Genomic DNA, 27,955 nt, shown 5'->3' with positions numbered 1-27,955 from the left:
GAAAGGAGGGTGTCCCAGGGCTGCTGGCTACTCTGGTCTTTCTCCAGAGCTGGAGGCTTTGACGCTCACGAGGCGCTGCCCTGGCAAACCTCCTGAGAGAAAAGAAAAGCTAAGGGCCTGTCTTCCTCCTTCTCTCTTCCCTCTCCCTTTCCCAGGAGAGGATGTGCTGGGTTGGGGCAGGGCAGCCCTAGCTCTCCCAAGGCCTGGCATGTGGGAGCCACATGCTGGGTGCCCCAGACAGCCTAATGCTCATTCTCAAGCTGGACCTTCCAGCCTCTAGGTGCTGTGCTGTCCTGAAGCCCAGTCCATGGTGCCCAAGGAAAGCCCCTGAAGCTCACCAGGAGGAAGACGCATGCAGGGCACTCCCGGAGGAGGGACGTGCCCTGGGCCATCCCCCATGGACAGGCGGACACTCCTGGTCTTCAGCTTTATCCTGGCAGCAGCTTTGGGCCAAATGAATTTCACAGGGTGAGTGGCTGCTCCGCAGCGGGAGGGAGGACTGGTTGGGAGGAGGGGACTGGATGTCCCAGCAGGAGGTGGCTGCCCCACTGGTGCCTGATCAAGGCGGAGAGTCAGGATGTGGGTTCCTGCCCTGAACCCACTTCCAGCTTCGCAGCCTCCCACTCTCATGCTCCGGGGCTGGCTCGTTGGTGGTCCTCCCCAAATCCAGAGTTCTTAATCCAGAGTCCAGGAGGAAACCCCTGGGGCTACAAGAATCCCCTGAAACCACATGCAACAGTTTTCCTATACAACAGGGGCTTCTTCAGGGAGGAAGCATGCATAGCTTTCCTCTGATTCTCAGAGAAGTTGGAGCCCCCACAAGACTATGTACCTCTACCACAAATGGATGTGGGTGTCATCCTCCTTTGAATGACAGGAAGTTCTAGTATTACACACCAGGCCCTCTGTGGATGTACTTTGAGTCTCCCCAAGGTCCGTAGGTGAGGTGGATGCCCCACCACGCTCCACAGTAGAGAAGGGGAGACACAGCAAGCGTAGAGAGGGGGTTCCTCACCCACGGTCTCAGAGCCAGCCTGTGAGGGCAGCAACCCCATCCCAGGTGTCACACCCCAGAGCCCACACCACAGGCCTCTTGGTTACGCCACCTCCCACCCACCTCCATCGGGAAGGGAAGGAGCTCAGCTTCCTCCATGTCAGGTGGGGTGCGGTTATCTGATCTCACCTTCCGGGCATTGAGACAGACTATGGCCTTGGAGCCCCCACGCGAAGAGCCCTTGGGGTCACCACTGGTCCCCCCAGCCCCTGTGTTCCTTTCATTCCTTTCGTTTGACACACTGCCCCCGTCCCCATTCCTTTCCCTTCCTTCTTCCCCTGGCTTGGTCTTCAGTCCAGCAGTAGCACTGACAGGCTTTATTTAGCCCCTGAAGTGGTCTGTCCTTGGGGCTGGAGAGCTCACTGGCTCTAGGCTGAAGGACCATGTGCTTCTCAGAGCTGCCTGCGAGTCCTGGCTGCTCAGGGCTCCTTCAGCCTCCACTCGGGCGGTGCCTCCCGGCCTTCCCGCTCTGCCTTCAGCGGGGCCTCTACTCCATTCTGCCCCTTCCAAGTGACACAGCCTTCCAGGGATCCTTCTCCGCAGCTTCCTCCGCCCCTCCCTGTGTTTTTCTAGGGACCAGGTTCTTCGAGTCCTGGCCAAAGACGAGAAGCAGCTTTCACTTCTCAGGGATCTGGAGGGCCTGAAGCCCCAGAAGGTGAGGACTCCTCAGGCTTGAGGACACCCCCCACTCCCTCCGCAGTGGCTCATACCTTCAGCTCCTTGTCCTGCCCCCCTTTACCCCAAACCTGCCCTCCTGAGGTCCCTGCAAAGAGCACAGACCTGTGGGAAATCACATGTGGCTCCTCTTCAGGAAAACTCAGGGACACTTGCCCAGAAATTTGGGCTGCCTTTTTAGGGCGTGTCTCCTCTAGCTACCCACTCTCTCCTGGATAGGGAGCTGCTACACAACCTGTCAGGGCACTGATCTCCAAACGGCAGGAATTTCCTAAAGCCACACGGATGGCAGGGGGAGGGGGAGGGAACACAGTGTCTCTGGGTGGGATGCCACGTCGCGTGGAGATTGGACACGTTGGCCTCCCAAGTGAAATAGCTTAGCTTGGCAAACCTGTATCTTATCTGAGTTTGTCCCTGTCAGCCTGAGCATCTTTTCTGAGAACACTTGTCCTCTGCAGGTTTTCACAATGGAAAACATTTCTGTTGACTTTGACTGTTACATAGAAGGGTTTTGTTAGGGGGCCATTGGAACCACCAGATAATTCTGGATGTGGTCAAAGCCCTTGCTCCTACTTGTCTGAGTGTCCCGTCGACTGGGACTCATGATGTTTTATGATCATTCTCTCCATTTTACTAATTGAAAAATAGGTGTCGCAAAAGGCTGACCTAGGGACACAGATCCGGCCTCTCCTACTTCTGTGGGGATGGGAGCAATGACGCTTCCCTTTCCTGACCAGGGTTCTTGTCCGTGTTCATGTCCCAGATGATGGGTGGCCTCATCCTGAGGACTCTTTAGGACTCTTTAGGTTCTCTGGATCCAGGCGAAGTTGCAATGAGTGTGAGTGAGGTGTGGAGGTGACAGGGCTTGAAATTAGGGAAAGAACCTCAGTGCCTTGGGGATTTTGTTTGTCGCAGTCTTTCCGCTCAGCCTTAGGGTTTCATTATGGAACTGGGGCCCTTTTAAGTGTATGGCAGTCCCTCCTGATTGACAGTCAACCTAAAACATTACATGGAAAATTTCAGAAAGAAAAAACTCATAAGTTTTAACTTGCAAACTGTTCTGAGTAGTGTGATGAAGTCTCGCACCTGCGCGCTGTCCAGGCTCCCCTCCGTGAGTCACTTAGTGACCATTTCGGTCATCAGACCGACTGTCGCTGTGTCACAGTGCTTCTGTTCGTCTAACCCTTATTCGACTTAGTAATGGCCCCAAAGTGTATGGGTAGTGATGCTGGCATTTGTTCTAATTGCTCTATTTTATTATTAGTTACTGTTTTTAATCTCTAACTATGCCTATTTTATAAGTTAGGGCCAGGTGCGGTGGCTCATGCCTGCAATCCCAGCACTTTGGGAGGCCAAGGTGGGCAGATATTCTGAGGTCAGGAGTTCAAAACCAGCCTGGCCGACATGGCGAAACCCCCGTCTCTACTAAAAATAGAAAAATTAGCCAGGCGTGGTGGCACGCACCTATAGTCCCAGCTACTCAGGAGGCTGAGGTAGGAGAATGGCTTGAACCTGGGAGGCAAAGGTTGCAGTGAGCTGAAATCATGCCATTGCACTCCAGCCTGGGTGAAACTCCATCTCAAAAAAAAAAAAAAAAAAAAAAAAAAAAAAAAAAATATATATATATATATATATATATATATGTAAGTTAAACTTTATTATAGGTCTGTCAAAAACATGGAGTGAATAAAATCTAGTATTTAATAGCACAACAGGGTGACTATAGTCAATAATAATTTAATTGTGTATTTTAAAATAACTAAAAGAGTGTACTTGGAGTACTTGGATTGTCTGTAACACAAAGAATACGTGCTTGAGTGACAGATACCTCATTTGCCCTGATGTGATCATTACATATTGTATACCTGTATCAAAATATCCCATATACCCCAGAAATATATACACCTAATATGTACCCACAAAAATTAAAAATGACAAAAAACCTGTATCCCAAGTCTGTATGTATAGGAAAGAGCATAGTCTATATAGGATTCAGTACTATCTGCTGTTTCAGGCATCCGCTGGGAGGTCTTGGGACATCACACCCCCGTCCCCATCTCCTACGTAGAAAAAAGGTCTCTACTGGCTGAGAGATTCTTTGGCTCTCTGGGGTCACCTACAGGATTGTGTGGAAGGACATGGAGTAATGCAGCTGTCTCTCTTTCCTTGGTGAACAAGGTGGACTTCTGGCGTGGCCCAGCCAGGCCCAGCCTCCCCGTGGATATGAGAGTTCCTTTCTCCGAACTGAAAGACATCAAAGCTTATCTGGAGTCCCATGGCCTTGCTTACAGCATCATGATAAAGGACATCCAGGTGAGGTCCTGCCCCAGCAAGGGCTCTGCCTTCTGCCTTCCTTTCTGGTTGGGGCCCAATATGGAGGAGATGTTCTCGGGGCTAAAAGTGGACATGTGGTTTCTGGGTCTCCATCGGTGTGTTTGTGAACATGCTGTGGAAGGCAGTGAGCCACACGCTTCTCAGAATCCGAAGCTAGGACAGAGTTCATGGGGGAAGCACTCACAGTGTGGGAGTGGAGAGGACGCCTGTGATGAGTCCTCCTGGGGAGGGATTTGCAGCAATAAACAGCAAAGGCGCCGGGAGAAGGGAGACAGGAGGATGTAGCTGGGGTCTTCCCAGGGGCACCGTGGGAAGGTGCCTCTGGATAACTTCTTCCTTTGCTTATCTGACCACTCCCTCCTGTTCCCGCTGTGTCTCAGCCATCCAATGCCTGGGGGAACGGCTTTACTTCAGAGGATTGGGAAATGGTGAAAGAAGCAGAGAGATCACTGGTGTGGTTGCCTTCCCCTGACCTCCATCGCATGGCTCTCTGCACAGGGCATCTCCCCCAGGCAGGATTCTCCCAGAGGAACCACTTTGGGAGAGCAGAACCGCTCTTGGGTAGGACAAAGGTAGCCTTCATCCTGGACACCCCAGTCTCCCTGCTGCTTTCCCTGAGTCTTTTCTGAACATCATGAAATTCTGTTTCAATTGTTCTATTTGCCAGGATATCTTAAAGAGCCCCTGAAAGGTGCTGGCAGCACAGCCTCCTTCCTAGAGATCTCTGTGGGTACCACTGATTGGTTAAGCCTCCCTGGCTGCATCTTTCTGCAGCAGCTGCTGCTGGCCGTGTACCTGTGGAAGTGTATCCATAAAGATTCATTCCCAACCTTGTTGTACGGTGCTAATCTCCCCTAAGGGCTCCGAGTGTGGGAACACAGAGCCTCCCGGAGCACACACACTTGACACTGTATGTCAGAGGATCAACGCATCAGGCAGCATTCCGTTCCCATGCGAGCGCAGGGCTGGGGCACTTTGGTCCTTTCAAAGACCTTTATCCCTCATCAGGCACATCTGTTTCCCGCTCAACATGTGGGAGTGGGATATTTCTCTAATGAAATCCCCCACAAGCAAAAATGGGGAAACTCCCACAGACAAAAGAGGCTACCACATTAAAAGAAATAGAACTGAATTCTCATTTTTAGCCCAGGCCTCTATTTTGAAGTTTCCATTTCCCTGGTTCAGCCCTACCCTGGGAGCTCCACAGCATTTGGCAAACAGACACACAGAGGTCTCTAAAAACTTTCTGTTGATTTCTGCACATCAGGGACTGCCCCAGAGTCCCCTCTGAGCCTCCCCCACTGGCTTTAGCCTGTCCTCTCCCCACATCCGCAGCCCCGAGTCCCTCTAGGGCTTTGCCCTCCCTTTCAGGAAAATGCTCTGACCTCTTAGCCTTGATCCAGCCAGGCAGGATTTTCACCAACTCGCTCTTCCTGCAGGGATCAAGCGCTTACTGCCATACTTGAGATCATATTTTGGCTGAGAGGGAGCTGGGGGTGGGGGTGGCTGGTGTGTTGATGTGTTGAGGGATTGATGATGGGGAGGGGTCCAGGAGGAGGGAAGCTGAGATTTGCTAACAGGACTGAAAGGGCTTTACACCCCTCAGGTTGTTGGCGTCCAGTCTTGTATTTCAGATACAGAGGCACAGGCGTGATTTTCTCCCTGTCCTCTGGATCCCCTCAGCCAAGTACTTGGCAATGTCCCCTGCAGGGTGGGCCCTTGGTGGTTGTCTGCCGAATGACTTGCTCAGTTGGGGAGTTCAGGACAGGCACGACCTTATTCACATGTGGGTCTTTGTTTCTCTGGCCCCCTCCCCTCAGCCAAGGTTCAGCTCCATGCTCTGTATCCATCTTCCTACCCCAGCACCCACCATAGGACTTGCTGCTTCATTAGGGCTTGATACATGTCAGTGGAACCAATGGACATTCATTAGGAGGAGGAAAGGAAAGAGGAGTGGTGGTGTTTGGCGGCTAGGACCAGGCTGGAAAACCTCGATGCTGGTTTTCACTTTGGCCAGAGGCAGGGGAGATTTTGGAATCTTTCCCTCCCTCTGCCCTGTGATCAGAGGGATGCTTGAGAAACGTCAGGCAGGGCCATTCATTCCACTCACAGACACAGAGAGCCCTACTGTGTGCTGCGCATTGGGCAAGGAGCTGGAAACACAGAGATGAAAAACCTGTCCCTGTATCCAGGAGAGCCGGAGGGTCGCGGGGGCCAGGGATGGAGGGGAGTAAGCCGGTGGTTACAATGGAGTGGATGAGGGGCTGATGGAGTGAGGGCGGTTGCTATGGGAGCGCATACAAGAGGCACTGCACGCTGCGCTTCTGAGAAGGCGGTAATTATGGTGCGCTGAAGAGCAGGTAAGGGGGGCTGGCCAGAGGAAGGGGGGCCCCCACCCCGATTGGCGATGAAGCCAGACCCCATCGCAAAGAGTGCCCTCCACCATGTGACAAGGTCAGGATTTTATCCCGAAAACTAGGGAGGAGTCACCGGAGGTGCTTTGACATGATCAGATTTGCATTTCAGAAAAACCACCCTGACAGTGACAGTGTTGAGTTGGCGACAGGGCCAGGGAGAGACTGACAGGCAGGAGGGTGGTGAGGAAATTGCAGTGGGCCAGGCAAGAAATTATCTGATTCCGAGCGAGCTCTATTTGCATTTAATTTTTCTTCACCTCCTCGTTCTTTTCAGCCCTTTGGTTTTTTTTTTTTCCCCCTAGGATGAGTCACCATGGAAAAGCTTCACTTGAGCAATCAGCTCTGTGGCTTTTAATGGCTTTTTTTCTGATTACAAAATTAATAAATATTCATGTTAGATAATTTGGAAAATAGTGGAAAGCACAAGGAGAAAACAAAAATCACTCATGCTCTGACCATCCAGAGTAGAATACAATTGGGTGTAAATATTGCTTTGCCAATTTCCCTCGCCCTAGTGGATCACTCTCATCACCATGCAATTAGAGTTATTTCTCCCATTTACAAAAACCCTCTCTTGATCCCTTCCCTCTCCCCTCCAGCCATCACCCCATTTTTATGCTTCCCCATAGAGTGAAACTCCTGAAAATACTGACTTTCCCTGTCATCTCCATCCCTTTCCGCCGGCAGGCTGCCTATCCCCTCACTTCACCAAAGCTTCCCTCGACAAAGTCACACACAACTTTCAAATCCAACCCAGTGGCCAACTCTCAATGTTCCTCTTCCAACAGCACAACTGGTGGCTCTCTGCTTCCTGGAGTCTGTCTCTTCTCCTGGCATCCAGGACTTCTGTGTTCTGTCTCCAGGCAGCACCTCCTCTCCTGGATCCAACTGCCTACTCAGTGTTTCCACCTGGGGGTCCAGTGGGCATCTCCAACTTTCCAGGTCCAGACCAAGTTCCCCTGGCCCTTCATCAGTGCCTCCACAGCCCTCTCTATCTCAGGAAATGGCAACACCATCCTTCCAGTCACTCAGACCAGAAGCTGGGAGACATTCTTGACCCCTTCCTCAAACCCCCATCAACAACAGATTTATCGCTGTCTTCAGGATGGATCTTAGCACATCCCCACCACCCCCTAGGGCCCATGCGCCATCTCGTCGCTCATCTGGGTTCTTCCATTCGCTTTCTAACTGCTTTCCCCACTTCCCCACCTTGACTCCTTATTACCTAGTCTCTAAACAGCAGCCAGAAGGGTCCTTTAAAACTATTGCAAATTCAAGCATGTTGTTCCTCTGCTTAAAATCCAACTAATTTGGAGTAAAAGCCAAAGCCCTTGCAATGGTCATAAGGCTTTCTTTTCGTTTTATTTTATTTACTTATTTTGAGACAAGATCTTGCTCTGTCATCCAGGCTGAAGTGCAGTGGCACAACCATGGCTCACTGTAGCCTCGAACTCCCAGGCTCACTCCATCCTCTTGCCTCAGGCTCCTAAGTAGCTGGGACTATAGGACCACATCACCACACCCAGCTAATTTTTCTATTTTTTGTAGAGATGGGGTCTGACTATGTTGCCCAAGCTGGTCTTGAACTCCTGGGCTCAGGCAACCTGCCAACTTCGACCTCCCAAAGTGCTGAAATTACAGGTGTGAGCCACCACACCAGACTGCTCATCTTGTTTTAAACTGTACCCTTCTTCTTCCCCACTTCCCCAACTTCCTCTTTCCTTCCCATTTCACTCTTCTTGACATTTACCATTTTCTCATTGCCTATATAATTTAATTCTTTACTTTTTTAAATTATTATCTTGCTAGCTGAAGAGTACAGTTTTTATTTGTTTGTTTTGTTTTTGAGACAGAGTCTCACTCCATCACCCAGGATGGAGTACAGTGGCATGATCTCGGCTCATGCCTCCACCTCCCAGGCTCAATCAACTCTCATGCCTCAGCCTCCTGAGTAGCCTGGCTTACAGGCACACACCACCACTCCTGGCTAATTTTTGTATTATTATTATTATTATTATTATTATTATTATTATTATTTAAGTAGAGACAGGGTTTCACCATGTTGGCCAGGCTGTTCCCAAACTCCTGGCCTCAAGTGATCCACCTGCCTCAATCTCCCAAAGTGTTGGGATTACAGGCATGAACCACCAGAGTTTTTTTTTTTTTTTTTTTAGATGGGGTCTTGCTATGTTGCCCAGGGTAGAGTTCAGTGGCTGTTCACAGGGACAGTCATAGCTCACTGCAGCCTTGAACGCCTGGGCTCAAGAGATCCTCCTGCCTCAGCCTCCTGAATGGCTGGGACTGCACGTGTGCACCACCATGCCTGGCTTGAACAGCAGAGTTTTAAAGGTAGAAATGCTGTTGGCTGGTCTGAGGGTGAGTGGCAGCTCCAGAGAAGAGAAGAAGACAACAGGGAAGATTGCAGGAGAAGCCAGGGAAGACAGGAGCAGTGATGGGCAAGACCCTGGGAGAGGCAGAGCCTGGCTGCATCATGGGGGTAGGGACAGAAGAGGACCCAGGCCCCTCTGTCGGGCCACATGAAAGGCAGGTGCTGACTGACTCACCCAGATGACCATTAATGGGGGCTTTCTGCCTTCCAAGTCCTACAGAAGCTATCCTACCTCTGGAGAACCCAGACTTCCTGGTCATGCCTTGTAATGCTCCCTCACAAAGCCCTGGAGTCATCCCAAAGTTATTATCATCCTCCTTGTCATTATCACCCTCCTCCTCCTCATCATAGCTAACATTCACCAGCAGTTACTACATGCCTGGCAAAAGTCTAAGCATTTAGCATGTATTAGCCCTTCTAATCCTCATGAGAACATTGGTGTGTGTGTGTGCGTGTGTGTGTGTGTGTGTGTGTATGTGTGTGTGTGTGTCTGTGTGTGAGATGGAGTCTTGCTCTGTCGCCCAGACTGGGGTGCAGTGACTCAACCACCGCTCACTGCAACCTCTGCCTCCTGGGTTCAAGCAATTCTCCTGCCTCAGTCTCCTGAGTAGCTGGAATTACAGGTGCCTGCCACCACACCCGGCTAATTTTTGTATTTTTAGTAGAAAGAGGGTTTCGCCATGTCGGCCAAGCCAGTCTTGAGCTCCTGGCCTCAAGTGATCCGCCTGCTTCAGCCTCCCAAAGTGCTGGGATTACAAGTGTCAGCCACTGCACCTGGCCCTCATGAGAACATTTTAAAGTATATGCTAAAGTATGTGATAACATGACCTCCATTTTACAAAGGGGAAACTGAGGCACAGAGAAGTTAGTAATTTGATGGAGTTGGTGGCAGGATCAGGGTTTAACCTAGCTCCTGCACCCTCAGACTCCACTCTCAAGCCACCTGTCCCCTCAGCGGTCATCATTGTTGTCCGTGTGGTGTTTTAACTTTGCCTTTTAGACAGGGAAGCCTTGTGGTTTGGCCTTGACCTCTGAGGGAGTCCATTCTGAAAACATCAGATCGGCAGCCTCCCCCCACGTCCAGTGCCACAGGACTGGATTTGCTACTGGCCACGTAGCTGCTACTGCAGATGTTAGGCTTGGAAGAGAAGGCCAGGAACTGGGGAGGAGAGGCAGCAGCTGCTGTCCCAGAGCCCCCAGCCCACTCTATTTTCAGTAGCTGTGTCCATTTTGCATCTGTGGCTGGGGTTGGGCTGTGAGAGATCCTGCTCTCACAGGAACTGGGGCCCCACTGCCTCCTCCCCTGCCCAACCCGGGAGGGCTGTTCTTCCCTTAGGGCCCCCATCCTTCCTGACTCATCGTAAATTAATTCACACTGAGGTATTGCTTTCCCTGTCAGGTTATGGCTTCCAGGGAGGCAGATGGCTTTTACTTCTGAGTTGGTTGGTTTCTTTGTTTTGTTATTTTTTCCTGAGAAGCCTGACAGGGCTGTCATTAGGCATTCCTCAGCCTGTGGCCAGACCGCATTCTTTGGTCACCCATCCCCTTCCCTCAGTCCCAGGAATGGAGCAAACGCTGGTGCATTTTCCAGGCCAAGGCAGATTCCTGTTCCTGGAAGTGGGGCCAGCTGTGAGGCCTGAGAATTTCCAGTTTGAAAGAGGGTGTCACCTCCATTCACAAGGCTGTGAGGGTGTCTGGAAAGTTATTTGCAGTTTGGTGCTAACTTCCCATTTGCCTCCAAGCTCTTATGTGGAACAAAGGACAGTCTCCTGGGTCCTGTCTTCCTGTGGGTGTCCCAGGCTGTGTGGGGAGAATTGGGTCCTCTAGTCCTTTTTTTCCTGATTTCTCCTCCCTGTCCTCCACTTTCACCCCCACTTCAGGCTTCCACCAGATCCTTGGAAACCCTTTGCCTTGTCCTCAAGGCTGGCAGGCTGTTCTCTTCCTTGCAGCTGCTCGTCACAGCTGATGGCACCAGGCACACATTGGTCATGGTAGGCTGTTGTGATTTGGGTCGGCTTCCTGAGAAGACAAATTTCTTTTGTTAGAGCTTCCCAGAAGTGTTTGCAAAGGGCCAGAGAGGCCCCGGGCTCCTCCGGCCATGTCTAACTTACCCAGCAATCCCGGCTTTGCCCCTGGCCAGCCAGTGCAGCTGGAAAATATCACAACTGTAATTGCCTTGCATGGAGTCGGTGCTTAAAAGTAAAGTGAGCCCCAAACATCAATTTCCAGTCCCATTTTGAAATCTATGAACCTGAGCGTTGTGAGCAAGCCGACTAGGCCTCGGGGATGAGTGAGTCATTAGGCATTGCCTCATCTGTGGCAGGTGGGGCGGGGAGGCTGCTCTTCCTGACCGGGGTGGAAGATGCCACAGTAGCCATTAGGGCTTTTGGTTTTGCTATTGCTTATTCATCTAAAAGTTCTGGGCTGAGGCGGGTGCATCACCTGAGGTTGGGAGTTCGAGACCAGCCTGACCAACATGGAGAAACCCTGTTTCTACTAAAAATACAAAAAATTAGCCAGGCGTGGTGGTGCATGCCTGTAATCCCAGCTACTGGGGAGGCAAAGGCAGAAGAATAGCCTGAACCTGGGAGGCAGAGGGTGCGGTGAGCCGAGATCACGCCACTGCACTCCAGCCTGGCCAACAAGAGAGAAACTCTGTCTCAAAAAAAAAAAAAAAAAAAAAAAAAGTTCTTACTTATTGAAGTAGTATAAGCACATTGCCAAAATGTGAAAATAAAGGATAGAAAAAATTTACTTCAAATCCACCTTCTTCTATCTTAGCAGGCATTGTGAACATTTTGGTTTATATTTTTGGCATTTTAGTGTCTTAGGTTCTTGGGTTCTTCTCAGGGGTCCTTGATTTTTCATTATCGTAAAAAACTTTCAAATTGCAAGAATGGAGTTTTCAGCTGTTGTTAACATTTGCATGCTCTTTCTGTCCACACACATATCGACACACACAGACATAAACATATCTGTGTATGTGTGTGTTTTTGTGCATGCGTGCGTATGTGTGTGTTTAGAAATAGGGTGTTGCTCTGTTGTCCAGGCTGGAGTACAGTGGTACAATCATAACTCACTCTCAATCATAGCTCACTCTAGCCTCCAACTCCCAGGCTCAAGCAGTCCTCCTGCCTCAGCTTAAGTAGCTGGGACTATAGGAATGCGTCCCCAAGCCTGGCTAATTTTTTAATTTTAATTTTTCGTAGAGATGGGGTCTTGCTTTGTTGCCCAGGCTGGTCTCAAACTTCTGGGCTCCAGCAATCCTCCTGCCTTGGACTCCCAAAGTGCTGGGTTTACAGGTGTAAGCCACCATGCCCAGCCTGCATGTGTATTATTACTGTTAGCCTTTAGTTTTGATAGTTGGCCTTAAGGAACCCCAGGGTATGGACTAAAATGCCTGGTTCTTGTCTCACCTCTGCCACTTGTTATCTTTGCTTTTATGTCCCTTTACCACTCCAATCTGCTTTAGCTCTAAAACACAAATAGCTCATTTCTGTTCTGTTATCAGGTCATCTGACCAGATCAAGTGAGATCATGAAGATGAAGCTTGGTTAACTAAGGCTCTAGCCCCCAAATAAGTCATCGGCAAGACTTAGTTGTGGCTCAGTGCTGCAAACAAAGGGCAATTTGGGTTAATGAAGATGCTTTCTCGGCATCTTCAGTGGCAGAGGACCTGAGTACCTCCCACACTGGACAGTCTGTGCTGAATCCTGGGGTGTCTTGGCTTCTGGATGCCATTATAAGGGCATGAGCTTGGGTGAAGGACACTAGCTCATCTCACTGCGACCCAAGCAGGGAAAAATGTCTCAAGATTTTTGAGACATTTGAAATGTAGGTGGTCTGAGCAGTGAGTGAGTGATTAACCCAGCCAGGTATTATACTGCCCTCTGTATGGGCAGCGGGAAGTACCATGTAAGACTTGAATGCTAACTCCACGTTGATACCCAAGGACATTGCTTTTGACTCACCCAGACTTGTGTTTAGGAGGTAAGTGAAAGACCATGGGCACATTAATCATAATTATTTAGACTGACTTTGGTCATGCCTGGCTTTCTGAATGGCTTGTATACCAGTTGTCTAGGCTATTTCCTGGAAGTGGAGTTAATGTTGGGGGTCAGAGGAACCCTCTGCTTCCCCCAATGGGGTCAGTGCACATGGTTTGGCTTGGGTCCTGACTCAACAGAGTGCTTATTAAGTGCAAAAGCAATGTTGGCAGTAGACTGTGAGCACCCTTTTTTCCCCCAAAAACACCTTCAAATCCATTATTACATTTTATCCTATGAAGTGGTAAGGCAGATATTGCTTTCCCAATTTTCAAGCTGAGGAAACTAAGGCCCCAGCAAATTCCACAGCCAGTTAGTGGCAAAGGCAAACCTAGACCCCAGCTCTCTGGACTCCTTGCCCCATGCTCATTTGGGAAATGGCAGCATGACTGCCAGCTTGCCAGGCAGAATAATCACCCAGCAATCTGGACCTTCCTTCTGTTGTGCAGTTCACACTCATGGTGGCTCATTCTCCTGTGTTGCTGCTGTCTATATGCACAGCCAGCGGAGGCAGGGCTCAGAAGAGGCATAGGCAGCCCAGCTCTCCCCTTCTTTTCCAATATGTGTTCCCCATCACCCAGGTGCTGCTGGATGAGGAAAGAGAGGCCATGGCGAAATCCCGCCGGCTGGAGCGCAGCACCAGCAGCTTCAGTTACTCCTCATACCACACCCTGGAGGAGGTAGGTCTGGTTGGTCAAGCTCTGGGCTCTCTTGTATCTTTGGTCCCCTTAGGGTTTCCTGATTCATGCAGAAACTAGTGAAGGACTCCAGGGTTATGGGAAACTGTGACTGACACTTGGGGACTGTACAGCAGACATTAGGTCAAGGTCTCTTAGGCAGAGAGTCATATTCAAAGATGTCCAGAAGCCAGAATTCAGATAGAGGGGACAGTAGTTCAATTGTACAGCCCTAGGCAGGTACAGAGCAGAGTAATGGGTCTACTAGGCAGAACACTAAGTCAGGGACCCATTATGGGTCAGAATAGAGCAGGTAGAAGCTACCTTCATCTTGACAGAGCAGGAGCGTCACCATCTTGAACAAACACCACCATTCTAAGTTCCCTTTGATTAAAAAACTGCCTAATTCCAGTGCTTATAGTTAAAAAAAGGACAAACATCATCCAGAAACCCCTCTCAGGTTGATTTCTCTAAAATAAACCTGTCCTTGACTGTGAAGCCACCTTTTGTGTTTCTTTCCTCTTTCTTTTACTCTTACACATATCCAATCCTCCAGTTAGGGACCTAGGGCTCTCAGCCTCTCCGTGACCAGTCCTGGTGTTCAGTGGTCCCAGCCATGGGTGCTGGAGTATATAATATGAGGGGCAGGAAGCCAGGCACATTGGACAGTCATGTTTGTAGAATAAAAGAGAGGTGCCTTCACTTGGAGAAAGTTCATGATCACAGTTGCAGTCAGCCAGGGCAAGCAACTTGTTTATAAAGGAGAATGTACATAGAGGGTGCAGGGATGCCCATTCCAGAAAGGAACTCAAGGCACACTTCTCATTTTGTGTGTCAAGGATATGACATTCTTGATATCATCCATCTATTATCATCATCACTTTTCCCACTTCACAAGTCATGCAATAGGGAATCCACTTTCTTTCATATATTTGTTAATTTAATTACATGTATTGAAAGAACAAGAGAATGAAATAATACAGTCTGGCACTATTTATTGATGCCAAAGATAAATAAAACAAGAACCCTGCGTTCGAGGGGCTTACAGTCTAAAAGGAGCAAGAAGATAAAAACATCACTACAAAGTCTGTGAGATCTATCAGATGGATTGAATGGGCCAAAGAATGGAGGCAAGAGAGAATTTCCAACCAGAGAGAGCCATGTGGGTCAAGCCTGGGGATTTGAGCAGGCTCAGTACACACTATTCTCCCAGGCAAAGGCATAGCTCTGCACAGAGCAAGGAGCCTGGGAATCCAGCAAGATCATAACTCACTTCCTTTAGCTCTGAGGGAATGCTCTATTTTTGCAATTCTTTATCTGGTTCTTTTAGACCCTCTGAGGAGGTGGGAAACCATTGAAGAGAGTGGGAAAGGGCAGGGAGAACATTCAGAGAGTCCCCGGTGTTCATCCCACTTCCTGCTTAACTGCCAATCTTACACATGCCTTTCCTTTTAGATATATAGCTGGATTGACAACTTTGTAACGGAGCATTCCGATATTGTCTCAAAAATTCAGATTGGCAACAGCTTTGAAAACCGGTCCATTCTTGTCCTGAAGGTAAAAGCCAACAGCATCAACCTGTGGACTCCACATTGAGGGCTCTGGCATAAGATTGAGCTCATGTGGGGCAGTGGCTGGGCGGGAGTTTCAGGGAGAAGGACAATATGTCTACTCCTGTCCCCAGGTGACCCATAAGCTTTGGGGTTGTGGCATTCAGAGATCCACCCTTGTAGGTATGAAGAGGTGACAGTGTGGTGACCTAGCCTGTCCTTGGTCAGGAAGTAGGTGGGAGGATGGCTAAGGAGCTGGGGCTGCAGAGTGGCAGTTGTCACCCTGGACTTGGGGTGTGAGTGTGGGTGAGTTGGCGTTCTAGTACCTCAGTTGCTTCATTCGTTCAATGGGAAAAGAGGTACACAGAGGGCCCATTTGCTAATGAGGTCATCTGGCTCAGACAGCCCTGCAGATATGCCTGAGTCTGTAGAGAAGCCTCCCAGCCCTTCACAGGAGCCACTGGAACAGAAATCAAGCAAACTCAGCACCCTGCAGTTCCCTGGGTCATGAAGGAAGTAGGAGAGGTGAATGCAGAGCCCATCAGAAAGCAATTCTTAGTTTGAGCCCAAAAGGGCACCAGGGAGTGTGGACCCTGCGGGGCATTTAGCATTAGCTATCAGGAAGGACAGGTGCTTGCTGCCGCTCTCAACAATTCTCTGGTGGGCTCTTCTGAACAGCCAAGTGGACCCACCTAACTTGGGATTTGACTTAACCTGTCCCTGCTTCCATTTCTCCAGGGGCTGTGGTCTTCTCTTTCTAATGCTGTCTGAAGCCTTGCTACTCAAAGCACGGCCCCTGCATGGCAGCATCAACATCACCTGGGAGCTTATTAGAAATGCCAAACCTCAGACCCTCCCCAGACCTACTAAGTCAGAATCTGCACTGGAATAAGATCCCTAGGAGACTCATGTGCCCATTAGAGTTTGAGAAACCCTGGCCTTAAGATACTTTCAATCCTGGGAAATTCTGTGCTTCTGGTTGGATCACTTTGCTCCCCAAGGGCACCACCATATTTTCAAAGGCCCTCACAAATGTGCATTTTTGGGCACACGGACAGGTACCTGCACACACACCCTCTTACCTAGTGTGTGAAACTGCCCCAGGCAGTGAGGATGCCTCGGGGGCCTCCTTCCAGGTAGCCCAGAGGCAGTAGCTGTCTGAGTTCAAACCTGTGTTTGGGGCCTGATTCTTTTTCTCAGTTCAGCACTGGAGGTTCTCGGCACCCAGCCATCTGGATTGACACTGGAATTCACTCCCGGGAGTGGATCACCCATGCCACCGGCATCTGGACTGCCAATAAGGTCAGCATGCACCTGTAGCCAAGGTGCACCCATGATGGGGGCTGCAACTAGGGGCAGGGACTTACTATTTAAGGGTGCCTCTGGTTGAACAATTACACTCAGGGTGCTGTCTCCCTCCCGCCCTTTGGGGCAGCCACAGTGCACTCTTACCTTTTGCAGCACAGAGCCCACATTGATCCCCTGCCTTCTAGTTGTTTAATATCCAAGCCTTTGGTTCTGCATAAAAGATATACCTAAGGGGTTCCATGCCACCCTTTCCTGCAGCCACTGGCTGTGCAAATGTCCTGCGCCACCTCCCAGGAGACCAGTGGGGCCTCCCATCCCTCTTCACTCTTTCTTGCAGATTGTCAGTGATTATGGCAAAGACCGTGTCCTGACAGATATACTGAAGGCCATGGACATCTTTATAGAGCTCGTCACAAACCCTGATGGGTTTGCTTTTACCCACAGCATGGTGAGGGCACCTGGGAAGGATGGAAGGAGGGGGTCAGCTCTAGGGGGATGGAGAAAAGGTCACTGTACTTTGGGAACCATCCCTTCACAGCCTCTTTGCAGAAGTCCTCACCAAGGGCAGGAAGGCTGCTCAGGTACTGCACCTGCAGCCTCTTGCCCTCTGACCTCTTTCTTGCTGCCCAGGGAAGGCCACTATTGGCAGCCTATGCCCAGCCTCTCCCCAGACCCTGACTTCAACTACACAGTATCTGAGCTGTGTCCTTGGCCCAGCCCCATGCCAGCTCCATCCTGTCCTGGCAATTCCTTCCCTTTGCTCCTCCCTGCCCCACCAGGGTCCCCTACCCCCACAGGCCAGGATATCAGAGGCTCCCATTCCTGGGAATGGGCCCAGTGAATGAGGTCACCTGACCTGGGCTTTCCCAGAACCGCTTATGGCGGAAAAACAAGTCCATCAGACCTGGAATCTTCTGCATTGGCGTGGATCTCAACAGGAATTGGAAGTCTGGCTTTGGAGGTATGGCAACCTGCTGTCCTGGGGCAGGGTTGGAGAAGAGGTGTTGGCCCGTGGCAGGTTCTCCCACTCAGTCAGATTATGTTGACGCAACTTGGGAGGCACAGGACAATGTAGTCAGCTGACACGCATGAGTCACGGCCAGGGATCAGGCGAGCACATATCTCAGACTGGCCGTGGGTATGGGAGAGGTTGTGTGTGTGTGTATTGAATGTACACATGTGCCAAACCTTCATGGGAAACATTTAGGGGAGCCCCCAGCTCCTGAAATGAGGACTAACTACATGGGTCAAATCCTAAATATGACAGAGAAAGGCTTAATGGAGGTACTAAGTAGCCTTGCTTGTTGTTCAAAATCCAGAGTTTACGGTGCTCCCAAAATATCCCTAGCCCTGCCCTGAAGGGAGCACAACACGAAGAAATGCCTCTGAACTCTTTCCCTGAGAGCTAGGACTGAAATCTGCCCTTTGGGGAGGCCAGGGCAATAGTTTCAAGTGTCCAATAGAATGACCCACTTTTTTTTTTTGTTTTCTTTTTTTTGAGACAAGGTCTCACTCTGTCATCCAGGCTGGAGTGCAGTGGTGTGATCATGACTCACTGCAGCTTTGACCTCCTGGGCTCCAGTGATCCTCCCACCTCAGCCTCCCAAGTAGCCAAGACCACAGGTGTGCACCACCACACCCGGCTAATTTTTGTTTTTGTTTTTGTTTTGAGACAGAGTCTTGCTCCGTCACCCAGGCTGGAGCATGGTGGCGTGATCTCAGCTCACTGCAACATCTGCCTCCTGGGTTCAAGTGATTCTCCTGTCTCAGCCTCCTGAGTAGCTGGGACTACAGGCGCCCATCGCCACGCCCGGCTACTTTTTGTATTTTTAGTAGAGACAGAATTTCCCCATATTGGTCAGGCTGGTCTCAAACGCCTGACCTCAGGTGATCCACCTGCCTCGGCCTCCCAAAGTGCTGGAATTACAGGCATGAGGCACCTCGCCCAGCCAATTTTTGTATTTTTAAAAAATTTTGTGGAGACGAGGTTTCGCCATGTTCCCTCGGCTGATCTTGAACTCTTGGGCTCAAGGGAATCAGCCGCCTTGGCCTCCCAAAGTACTGGGATGACAGGCGTGAGCCACCGCACCCAGCCTCGAGCAAATTATTTGTCATCAAGGCTGCCTTGAGCCTGGTTTTTATTTTTGACCCATTACTTTATGACCCTGGTGCATACCTACAGAGCTGTCTAATCCCAGTGAGGGGGAGAGGGCAGCTTTCTCCTGAGTTCCTTGGTGTTTTTCCCTGATTAATCTCCCTTGCCATGCAAGGGGCACAGGGATTGGGAAATTGAGGCCTCCAGAAAGCTCAGAGACAGGTCCATGGACCCTGGAAATACAGCAATTTGATGGGCAGGACAATTTGATGGGTCCAGTTAAGACAGAGATTCCAGAACAGACACAGCCCTCAGCCCCCAGACGTGGCATCTGCACTTCACTGGGGTCAGGGTTTGGCTCCACAGGGGACGGTGTCATTGCTGTTGATAATCAGACCTATAGGCTGGTATCCAAACCAATGAGGTAGAACATTTAAATCTGGATGCCCATTGCTTTAAAAATCTGGCTTCTTGGAGTCTGTTCTCACTGAAAAACAAGGATGGCCCCAAAGCACTGAGAGTGAGGCCCATGGCCCGGAGTGTGGGGGTTCTAACTGCTTGTGTAAGGGAACCAGACCATGCAAAATTAGGCATTTCCACCTCCAAATGAACAGACGCTTGCCTCAGCGGGGGCGTCCATGAGGCCCCTCAGCACTGACTGGAGTGAGTGCCCATGCACCCCAAGATAGGCTGGCTAGTAGAAAGAGAAATTACCTCTTAAAGAAAATAACCGCTGTGGGTCTCGCCACAGGAAAAAAAAAAAAAAAATCCGTATACACACAATGTACAAAACAATTATGGAAAAAAAGCCCAGAGGGGGCAAAAGGCTCCCATGATCCCACCACTCAAAGATCACTGTTTTTAATAATTTACCATGTCCTTCCAGAGACTTCCCCTTGCTACAAATTACATTTTTAGAGAAGGAAAAATAAATAGCTAATGAATCCATTAGCAGGTACTTGTGAAACAGGCAGACTCAGAGGACCTTGACTGTGAGCGTCAGAGATGCAGGCAGCTAATTCCCATTTGGCCAGGGGAAGATTAGTTTATTCTGCTTAGCTCAAACCAGAACTAATGGCCTGAAGTGTTTCTCCATATTTGGGCAAAGCCACCTGGTCGTTGGCAGGGGAACGGCTTTCTGTGCGTGGGCCGCAAAGGCAGACAAAGCCTTCAACCTCCCCCGCTCTGCGCATCTGTTGCTGTTTGTCATTCATCAAGTGGAGCAGGTGCAGGAGCTCCCAGCAGACACAATAAACAAGGCCGCTGTTAGCTGGGCTGATTCCAGCCTGGGGGCTGCCTTTCACCCCCTAGGTCTGCTGGCACCTCCCCTTCTAACCAGGGTCCCCATCCCAGGTGAGGACCACCAAACCGAGAGGGGGTGTGCTCCCTGGGCCTCCCTGGGGCCAGCAAGAGTGTGTGTCTGGGTTGGTGACTCAGGCTGTACGACTTTGTTTATGGTTTTGTTATTGCCTTAATTGAATGGCTGTTTAACAAGTAACCTGTAGCCCATCCCTCCCACCCATGCCTGGCCTCCTGTGCATTCTTGGGGAGGACCCGTGTGCTGCATTCCTAGAGCATCATCTGAAGTGGTCCATGGGCCAGCCCCCCGCCCCAGGAGTCAAGAGGAATGCTGTGGCCTCCTCAGGAGACTTCAGAAGTTGAGGCAATCCCTGATCTCTGGATGGTGCCACCATTCCAGGGAAGAGGAGAGAGAGGAGAAACTGGGATGACTCCTTCCAAGTGTGTCCTTAGCCTACAAAGTCTTGACCAGCTCAGTGCAGCCCAACCCTCCCCTCGGGAATAAGGGAAAACAGAGGAGGAGCAGAAGAGGAAGAGAGAGATGGGGTGAGGGCAAAGAATCGGGGGGAGATGGGAACAAATGGAACTTGGGAAAAGAATAAAAGCCCTGCTCCTCTTTGTTCGCTCCCTCATCTTAAGTCCCCAAGAAGAATTTTCAAAGACTTCTTTGCACCTCTGGCTCCCAGAACAGCCTCAGGCAACTATGCGGAACTATTCTCCCACATTGATTTCCCATGTCCCCAGACCCCAAGTTCATGGCTCACCTGGAGCCGTGGCTGTGGCAAAGCTTGAGCTGACACTGAGTCTGAGTCCTCAACTGACGGCACACCCAGGAAGGATCAGCCTAAAGGTGTTGCTGCTCAGTAGGGGAAGCCAGGGTTGGGGCAGAGACTTACAGTTTCCTCTGGATGCAACTTCTGAGCCAGGCCCACCTTCCTAAAGGGACTACAGGACCAAGCCGAAGGGGCTCCCTGCAGGGCTTCAGAACTGCGGGGTATGGTGTGGCTGCAGTCCTCTGACATTAGACTAGAGGATGCAGCAATAACAAATATCCATCCCGATCTCAGTGGCTTAACACAACAAAAGTTTGTTTTTCATGCACACAAAGTCCAATATGAATAGGTGACTCTCCTTGGCAGCTTTCTTCTAGCAGTGAGAGAGGGATCCAGGAGGCTGTTTCTATCTAGAATTTTGTTTTTGCTTCCAGCCACACAGACAGAAAAGAACATGGAGAAGTCACACTTGCTCTTAACAATCTCAACCCAGAAGTGCCATGTCATTTCTGTTCACCTTTTCATTGGTCAAAGTATGACCTTAGTCATACTGCAAAGGAGGCTGGGAAATGCAGGGGAACACAAGGGTATTTTGTGAGTGCCATCTGTGTCGCACGTGGGGATTCAACTCTTTGGGTGGCTTTATTTTACTTCCAGGAAATGGTTCTAACAGCAACCCCTGCTCAGAGACTTATCACGGGCCCTCCCCTCAGTCAGAGCCAGAAGTGGCTGCCATAGTGAACTTCATCACAGCCCATGGCAACTTCAAGGCTCTGATCTCCATCCACAGCTACTCTCAGATGCTCATGTACCCTTACGGCCGATCGCTGGAGCCCGTTTCAAATCACAGGGAGTTGGTGAGACTGGCTGCTTAGGGCTTGGGGAGAAGAGACCCCTTCTCAGGAAAATCCATATCTGTCATACTCCCAGAGGGCTCAGATTGTTACTTGGAATACAAGGGTCTGGACTGATAGACCCCATGGTGCAGAGAGGGGGTAGGGGGAGCTTGCTGTTCTCATGTGTGATCAAGTTCAAAGCTGGAGATGCTGTGCTCCCTTCTCACAAGGGTCATCTCCACCTTCAACTACCAGGACTCCTAAATCCATGCTTCTCACCAGGTGGTGAGGGTGGGGGAGTGTGTGGGAGCCCTGGGGAGCCCCTGCCTTTCACCCTGCCGATGTCATCTTGCAGTACGATCTTGCCAAGGATGCGGTGGAGGCCTTGTATAAGGTCCACGGGATCGAGTACTTTTTTGGCAGCATCAGCACCACCCTCTGTGAGTGAGCCTTCCCTGGCCCTGCTTCAGACACCACATCCACCTGGGGTTGGCCGCAGGGCAGTGCCATGGATCTAGCTGGGCTGGCCCAAAGCTGCCTCCCAACTGGATAGAAGGGTTAACAGTGGTACCCAGGCAACTGTTTCTTGGCAGCTTTTGTGCACAGCTCCCAATGCCTGGCTTACTGCAAGGTTCCTAAGCCTGGTAGCCTGCAGGGAGCTTTCTTTCTGCAGGAGTAGAGAATGGGTTAGGTGCATGGCTGTGATCCTGGTTGAGGCCTGGGCAGGAAGCCCGGTGTGGCCTGGGGTGGGTGGGGGTTTGGCTCCCAGGGCCCACTTTCCACTCAGGATGCCTCTGTACCTTGCAGCCACATCCCCTTCTTCCTTTTGGAGTCACATTTTGGACTTTCTGTTTCTAGATGTGGCCAGTGGGATCACCGTTGACTGGGCCTACGACAGTGGCATCAAGTATGCCTTCAGCTTTGAGCTCCGGGACACTGGGCGCTATGGCTTCCTGCTGCCTGCCACACAAATCATCCCCACGGCCCAGGAGACGTGGATGGCGCTCCGGACCATCATGGAGCACACCCTGAATCACCCTTACTAGCAGCACGACTGAGGGCAGGGCAGGAGGCTCCATCCTTCTCCCCAAGGTCTGCGGCTCCTCCTGAAACCCAAGTTATGCACCCCCATCCCCATGCCCTCATCCTGACCTCTTAGAAAATAAATACAAGTTTGAACAGGCTTCACTGCCTCTCATGTTGGCTACCACCCCTATGGGCTCAGCACTGACAAGGGGACGAGAGAGCTGCTTCTCACTCCCCGGGGTTGGGGCTTAAATGTGGGGGAAGCCTCTTTACTCTCCATGCTACCTTCAGGACAATAAGGGGGTAGAGGCTATAGCTTTTCTCCTCTTGCAGTGTTTTCAGGGCCTGGAACAGAGAAGGCACACATTGTCCCTGCATATTTACATTTTAAGATGCCCCTGGAGGGGACAATGTTTGCTCTAAAGGAAAGCATTTCTGATGGGGGCATTTCTGCCACCTTGAGGGAAAGGTTGGCCCAGACAGGCCATCTCCACCTCGGTTGGCTTCACTTCCCATGCAGGGAGGGGGCAGGAACACATTTTGGAAGTTACCACTCACCCCATAACCCAACACGAACGAGTCATTGGTTTATGACCTGCTCCCCCTGAGGTGTCCTCAAAGGCTCCCTTGGTCTTGGGAACACAGGCTCAGAGCTAGTCAGAGCCAGCACATCAAAGCACTGCATATCCAGGAAGAAGAGCTTCTCCTCATCCTCATCATCACCGACACCATCGTGGTTGTCATCCGTGAGCTGTGTTAAGTAGGCACTTCCCCTAAGAGAGTTTAAGGGGCACTCTTGTGAGATACTAAAGAGGCGCTTTCCCCCAGCCCCAGGCTTCCTTGTACCTTTTGCCTCTTCATTCCGCCTGCTGCTTTCTGGGAAATGATGGGACTGGCAGGCTGTACTGGACAGCAGGGATAGCGGGGCTGTTTGCTCTGCCCTCAGGAAGGCAGATAACCCCTAGAAACAGGAAGAGCCAAATGAGGTTGTGTAAATCTGAGGCAGAAACATTAGTCGTGAGAGCAAGACTTGCATTTGCAAGAGCCAGGCTCTGTGTGTGTTTGTGTGTGCGTGTGCGTGTGCGTGTGTGTGCACGTGTGTACGTTCGTGTGTGTGTGTTTGTGAAATTGGATGGCCACAAGCCAACTCCTGGAGGACACAGAGACAGAGAAGAAAACAGAGTGAAACAAAAATATTTGTGTAGAAGGCATAAAAGTTATAATCACAGACTCCACTGTGTAAAGGTGTAACTTGCTTTATTTATCTCTAGTGTATATTAACTTAGCCTCCCTTTCCATTCAGCCTGTGAAAGGAGATAGTGCTTGGGCCATTTGGTAGAAGAAGGGGATGGGAGATGATCAAAACCCCAAGTAAGGTTCATATCCAATATGGCGTCTAAGCAGCAAATGACTAATGGCTGAAGAAGGAGACTAGACAGAGGATTAGAGGCAGCCATAGGGGCCGAGCACTTCTCAGTGGTGCAGCTGTGGAGAGCTCTGAGCAAAGAAACAAGGTTGGCAGGTGAGGAGGCCTAGGACAGAGGCCGGAAGGCCAAGCCGGGGCTGTGCAGCCAGTGGCCATGGTGGCACAGTGGGCACTGGCTGGGCATGCAGATGCCCAAGGCCAGCTGTGCCACATGGAAGCCCTGAGGAAGTGAGGGTAATTAACCCCTGAACAACCCAGATCATCTTCAGGGGAACAACCAGCAGTGGAGGAGGAGAAAATCTTGATTTTGGCTGAAGTTTCCCACAGGAGACTTTTTTTTTTTTTAAAGCTGGGATTGGTCTGAGTGAGCTAGAATTTCCAACCCAAAGTTTTCTGCTGCTAGTGGAAATTCGAGGTCATGGGCTAAGTTAATATGAGCTAGAGGTAAACAAAGCAAGTTATACCTTTGCACAGTGGAGTCTGTGATTATAACTTTTATGTTCTCTATACAAATATTTTTATTTTTCTTTCATCTTCTTGGGGAGGGTATTCCTGGCATTAATAAGTTCATTTTTGTAGATAAGGAAAGCAAGGTTTGGAGATGTTTTAAAAGTCATACAAGGCCACGTGGAGAGAAAATTGTTGAGAAAGATTTGAACTTGGGTTTGTCGAACTCTAAAACCACTGTAACCATTTGTCCAAGTGCGGCCAGTGGCCCATCTGCAGCAGAATCCAGGGAGACTTGTTTAACAGGAAGGGATTTGGTTCCATCTCCAGACTGAATTAGAATATCTGGGGCTAGACACCCCAAATCTGCATTTTTACCAACTGCCCAAGGAGTTTTGAGGTATCTTCAAGTACCCACTGATCCCTGTTCCCCTGCCTCCCAGGAAGAATATATTCCAGTCTGCCCGGGAGGAGTTGGGCTTTGGGTCTCCCAGCTCTGCCATTGTGCACTGGGGCTGGAGGTGGCTGCCACAGAGGGAGGCCAGTCACTCTCTAGAGTACTTCCTGGGGGCTGCCTTGGCCCTAGCCTAAAGCAGTGTGGTCTGCAGACCACAGGCCTCACATCACCTTGGAGCTTAGTCCCAGCCCTACTAAATCCAAGTCTCTGAGGGGTGGGGCTTAGGAGATTCGAATGCCAAACTGGAGAAGAACTGGCCTAGGGGCAGGAGGCCTGGACTCTGATGAGCTTCCCAGTAACAGCCAAAATAAACTCTTTTCTAGCACTTACAATGTGCCAGGCACAGTGCCAAGTGCATTAGGGGATTCAACATGTCACCTGCTCACAGCTCTCGGAAGCAGGACTATTACTGTCCTTATTTTCAGACAAGGAAGTGACTCAGGCTCAGAGAGGATAGTCGCTGAAAGGCACACGGGTCCTGAGTGGCAGGGCTGGGACTGACCTGCAGGCTGGTAGATCATCATCTGCCTTCAGGACCTGAACCCAACTCAAGACCAAGGCTCTGCAGGATCAGGGGCGAGGAACTTGTTCTCACAGCCAGCTTGGCCAGCTCTCTGAGCAGCCATCAAGCTCACAAAAGTTGAGGCTGAAACTGCTGTCCAGACGGAGGTCTTCTTCTTCTTTTTTTTTTTTTTTTTTGAGACGGAGTTTTGCTCTTGCTGCCCAAGGCACGATCTTGGCTCACCACAACCTCTGCCTGCCGGGTTCAAGTGATTCTCCTGCCTCAGCCTCCTGAGTAGCTGGGATTAAGGCATGTGCCACCATGATAGGCTAATTTTGTATTTTTAGTAGAGATAGGGTTTCTCCGTGTTGGTCAGGCTGGTTTCGAACCCCCAACCTCAGGTGATCTGTCCCCCTCAGCCTCCCAAAGGCTGGGATTACAGGCGTGAGCCACTGTGCCCAGCCCCAGATGGAGGTCTTCTTAAAAAGCCCAAGGCGCTACCTGGTGGCCCTGTCTACCTCTCCTGCCTTGTGCCAGTTCCTCTTGCCTCCCTGCTCACCAGCTCCAACCTCGCCGTCTCCTCTCAGTTCCCTCAACATCAGTGCTTCTGTCCAGCGGGCCCCACTGGTGGCTTTGTGTGTGCTGCTTTCCTGGAACATTCTTTCCTCCCTCTCTCCTCCTTCAATATCCTTTCCTCACAAATCCTAGGACCACCCACTGGAAGTAGAGCTTCTCCTATTATTCTCTTTTCCAATACTTCATTTATTTCCTTCAGAGCAATGCAGTGATAATAACTAACTAACTGACCTCTTAGTCTACTGCTGTCTGTCACCGCCCTCCTGTGTGAGCTACATGAGGGCAGGGGCCATATCTGTGTTGCTCACTCTCTCTGCACCTGTCAGCACTGGGCACATAGAAGATTCTCTATATTTGTTAAAGGACTGTTTCTCCTCAGCCTAGTAAAATTAGGACTAGGTTTCACTTTATGTGGCAGAAGTCCACCTTACTGTGGCTTAACCAGATAGGGGTTTTATTTCTGTCATATAACAAGTAGCCATGTGAGGTGGGCAGTCCAGGGCTGGACAGTGACTCCTGGGTGTACTGGGGACCCAGACCCTTCTGATCTCTTCTGCTTCACCATTCTGCTCTATTTTGACCTCTACTTTCAAGATGGCTGCTCTACCTCCCTTGTGATGGAATTCCAGGCAGGAAGAGCAAGGGGCCAACAAGTGAGCCAGCAGAGGTGGCGGGTCCAGAGACTTTGCCTTACACTATATTTGTTGAAACTCTGTCATGTGGCCATGCCCAACTCCAAGGGAGGCTGGGAAATTGCTCTCTAGCTGGGCATATTGCTGCCGCAAAGAAAACTGGAGTTCTGTGGGCAAGGAGGAAGGGAAGAACGGATATTTGGAAGGAGCCAGCAGAATCTGCAGCAGCTTCTCTGAGGGGCAGGGAGGATCTGAAGAGGCCTCAGAATCTGTTTCCTGCTCTCGTTTATCAAGGACTTAATCCCAAAGCCATAGAATTTTCCAGATGTTTTAGCCCAACCCGCTCATTTTTGCAGTTATGAAGACAGGGGCCTCTGGATCACAAGATTTGCACAAGGCCCTATGTGAATTTAACAGCTGGCGGAAGACTAAAGCCAGGGGGCTGCTCTAGTCCCAGCCCCACTGCGGCTTCCTTCCACCACAGATTGAGGGCCCACCCTCCTGGGTCTCCTCAGCCTTCAGCAAGCCCAGAGAGTTGATGGCGGGGGTTTAAGTTTATCAAATAAAAGCTCAAGATGTAGACATGCAAGTTGTAGAGCTGTTACAGAACAGCCTTCTCCTTTTTATAAACCCTGAATGTTTTCCCCCCATTTTCTGAAGTATATAATGCTAAACAGCAGCTCCGTTTTTCAACATACTGTTTGGTGGTGGTTTCTTTTTTTTTTTTTTCCAACAAACTGCTCTTTTTAGGTATGTTTTTTCATCCTTTACACCAGCAAAATTTATGAGCATTTATTTAAAAGAAAAAAGCATTGGAAAAACTGAAGAGAGAAAGAGCAATTCTACATATGGAAAGCTATAAAGAACCACAGCAAATGTGCTGCGGTTATTGCTTTCTTAAAAAAACAAACCAGGCAGGCAGTTTGGAATGTGAGGGGCCTGTGTGAGGCCAGGCTGGCCGGGAGGCCGCGGGGGCTGGGCCGGTGGCAGGGATCCAGGGAGTGCAGTGAGGGGCCCTTCACGCCCCGATCCTCCTCCATGGCCCCTCTGACCGCTCCAGCGAGAAACAGGGCCAGACAGAAAAAGACTTTACTGAGAACATTTAATTTAATGTAAAAATGCTCCTTTAGGAAAACAAGAAGGCCCAGGCGGCCGGTCAGCACAGGCTGGGAGAGAATGCAGCGAACATGGGGCCTGTCGGAGCTTCCCAGACTGGTGGTGGGGACCACACCAGCATAGAGTCAACAGCAGGCAGGAGGAGGCCTGCGGGGCTCCAGGGCCAGAGGCTAGGACAGGCAAGTCAAACCGGATTTGGGAAACGTGTTATCATTTCCAAGGACCGTCCTGAGTACGTGGGGTTGGAGAACCTTGAAGGCCAAACAAGCTGCCTGGATTTGTCCTTCCGGACGCCTCCCCGCCCATTATTTATTGCTGTC

The 27,955-nt window shown here is 50.4% G+C and overlaps 1 protein-coding gene across 3 annotated transcripts; it reads left to right on the top strand.

The window, feature by feature from the left end:
- The first annotated feature begins 312 nt into the window (after nucleotides 1–312).
- On the top strand, nucleotides 313–22,637 carry CPA5 (carboxypeptidase A5). Of its 3 annotated transcripts, none has more exons than XM_030932840.1 (11): nucleotides 313–468; nucleotides 1,628–1,709; nucleotides 3,908–4,042; nucleotides 13,497–13,595; nucleotides 15,048–15,149; nucleotides 16,343–16,444; nucleotides 16,788–16,898; nucleotides 17,321–17,411; nucleotides 21,408–21,474; nucleotides 21,809–21,893; nucleotides 22,312–22,637. In XM_030932840.1, the coding sequence occupies exons 1-11, from the start codon at nucleotides 353–355 to the stop codon at nucleotides 22,483–22,485; spliced, it is 1,164 nt and encodes a 387-aa protein (XP_030788700.1). In that variant the 5' UTR covers nucleotides 313–352; the 3' UTR covers nucleotides 22,486–22,637. The 3 variants fall into 3 exon arrangements, with proteins under 3 accessions (XP_030788700.1, XP_030788699.1, XP_010377090.2); XM_030932839.1 differs by having other exon boundaries at nucleotides 21,275–21,474; XM_010378788.2 differs by lacking the exon at nucleotides 21,809–21,893 and having other exon boundaries at nucleotides 21,275–21,474.
- Nucleotides 22,638–27,955: the final 5,318 nt, after the last annotated feature.

The sequence above is a fragment of the Rhinopithecus roxellana genome, chromosome 6, assembly GCF_007565055.1.
Source record: "Rhinopithecus roxellana isolate Shanxi Qingling chromosome 6, ASM756505v1, whole genome shotgun sequence".
Classification (NCBI taxonomy): domain Eukaryota; kingdom Metazoa; phylum Chordata; class Mammalia; order Primates; family Cercopithecidae; genus Rhinopithecus; species Rhinopithecus roxellana.
Note: the sequence above shows the minus strand (reverse complement) of the source record. Positions and strands in the feature narration are given on the sequence as shown.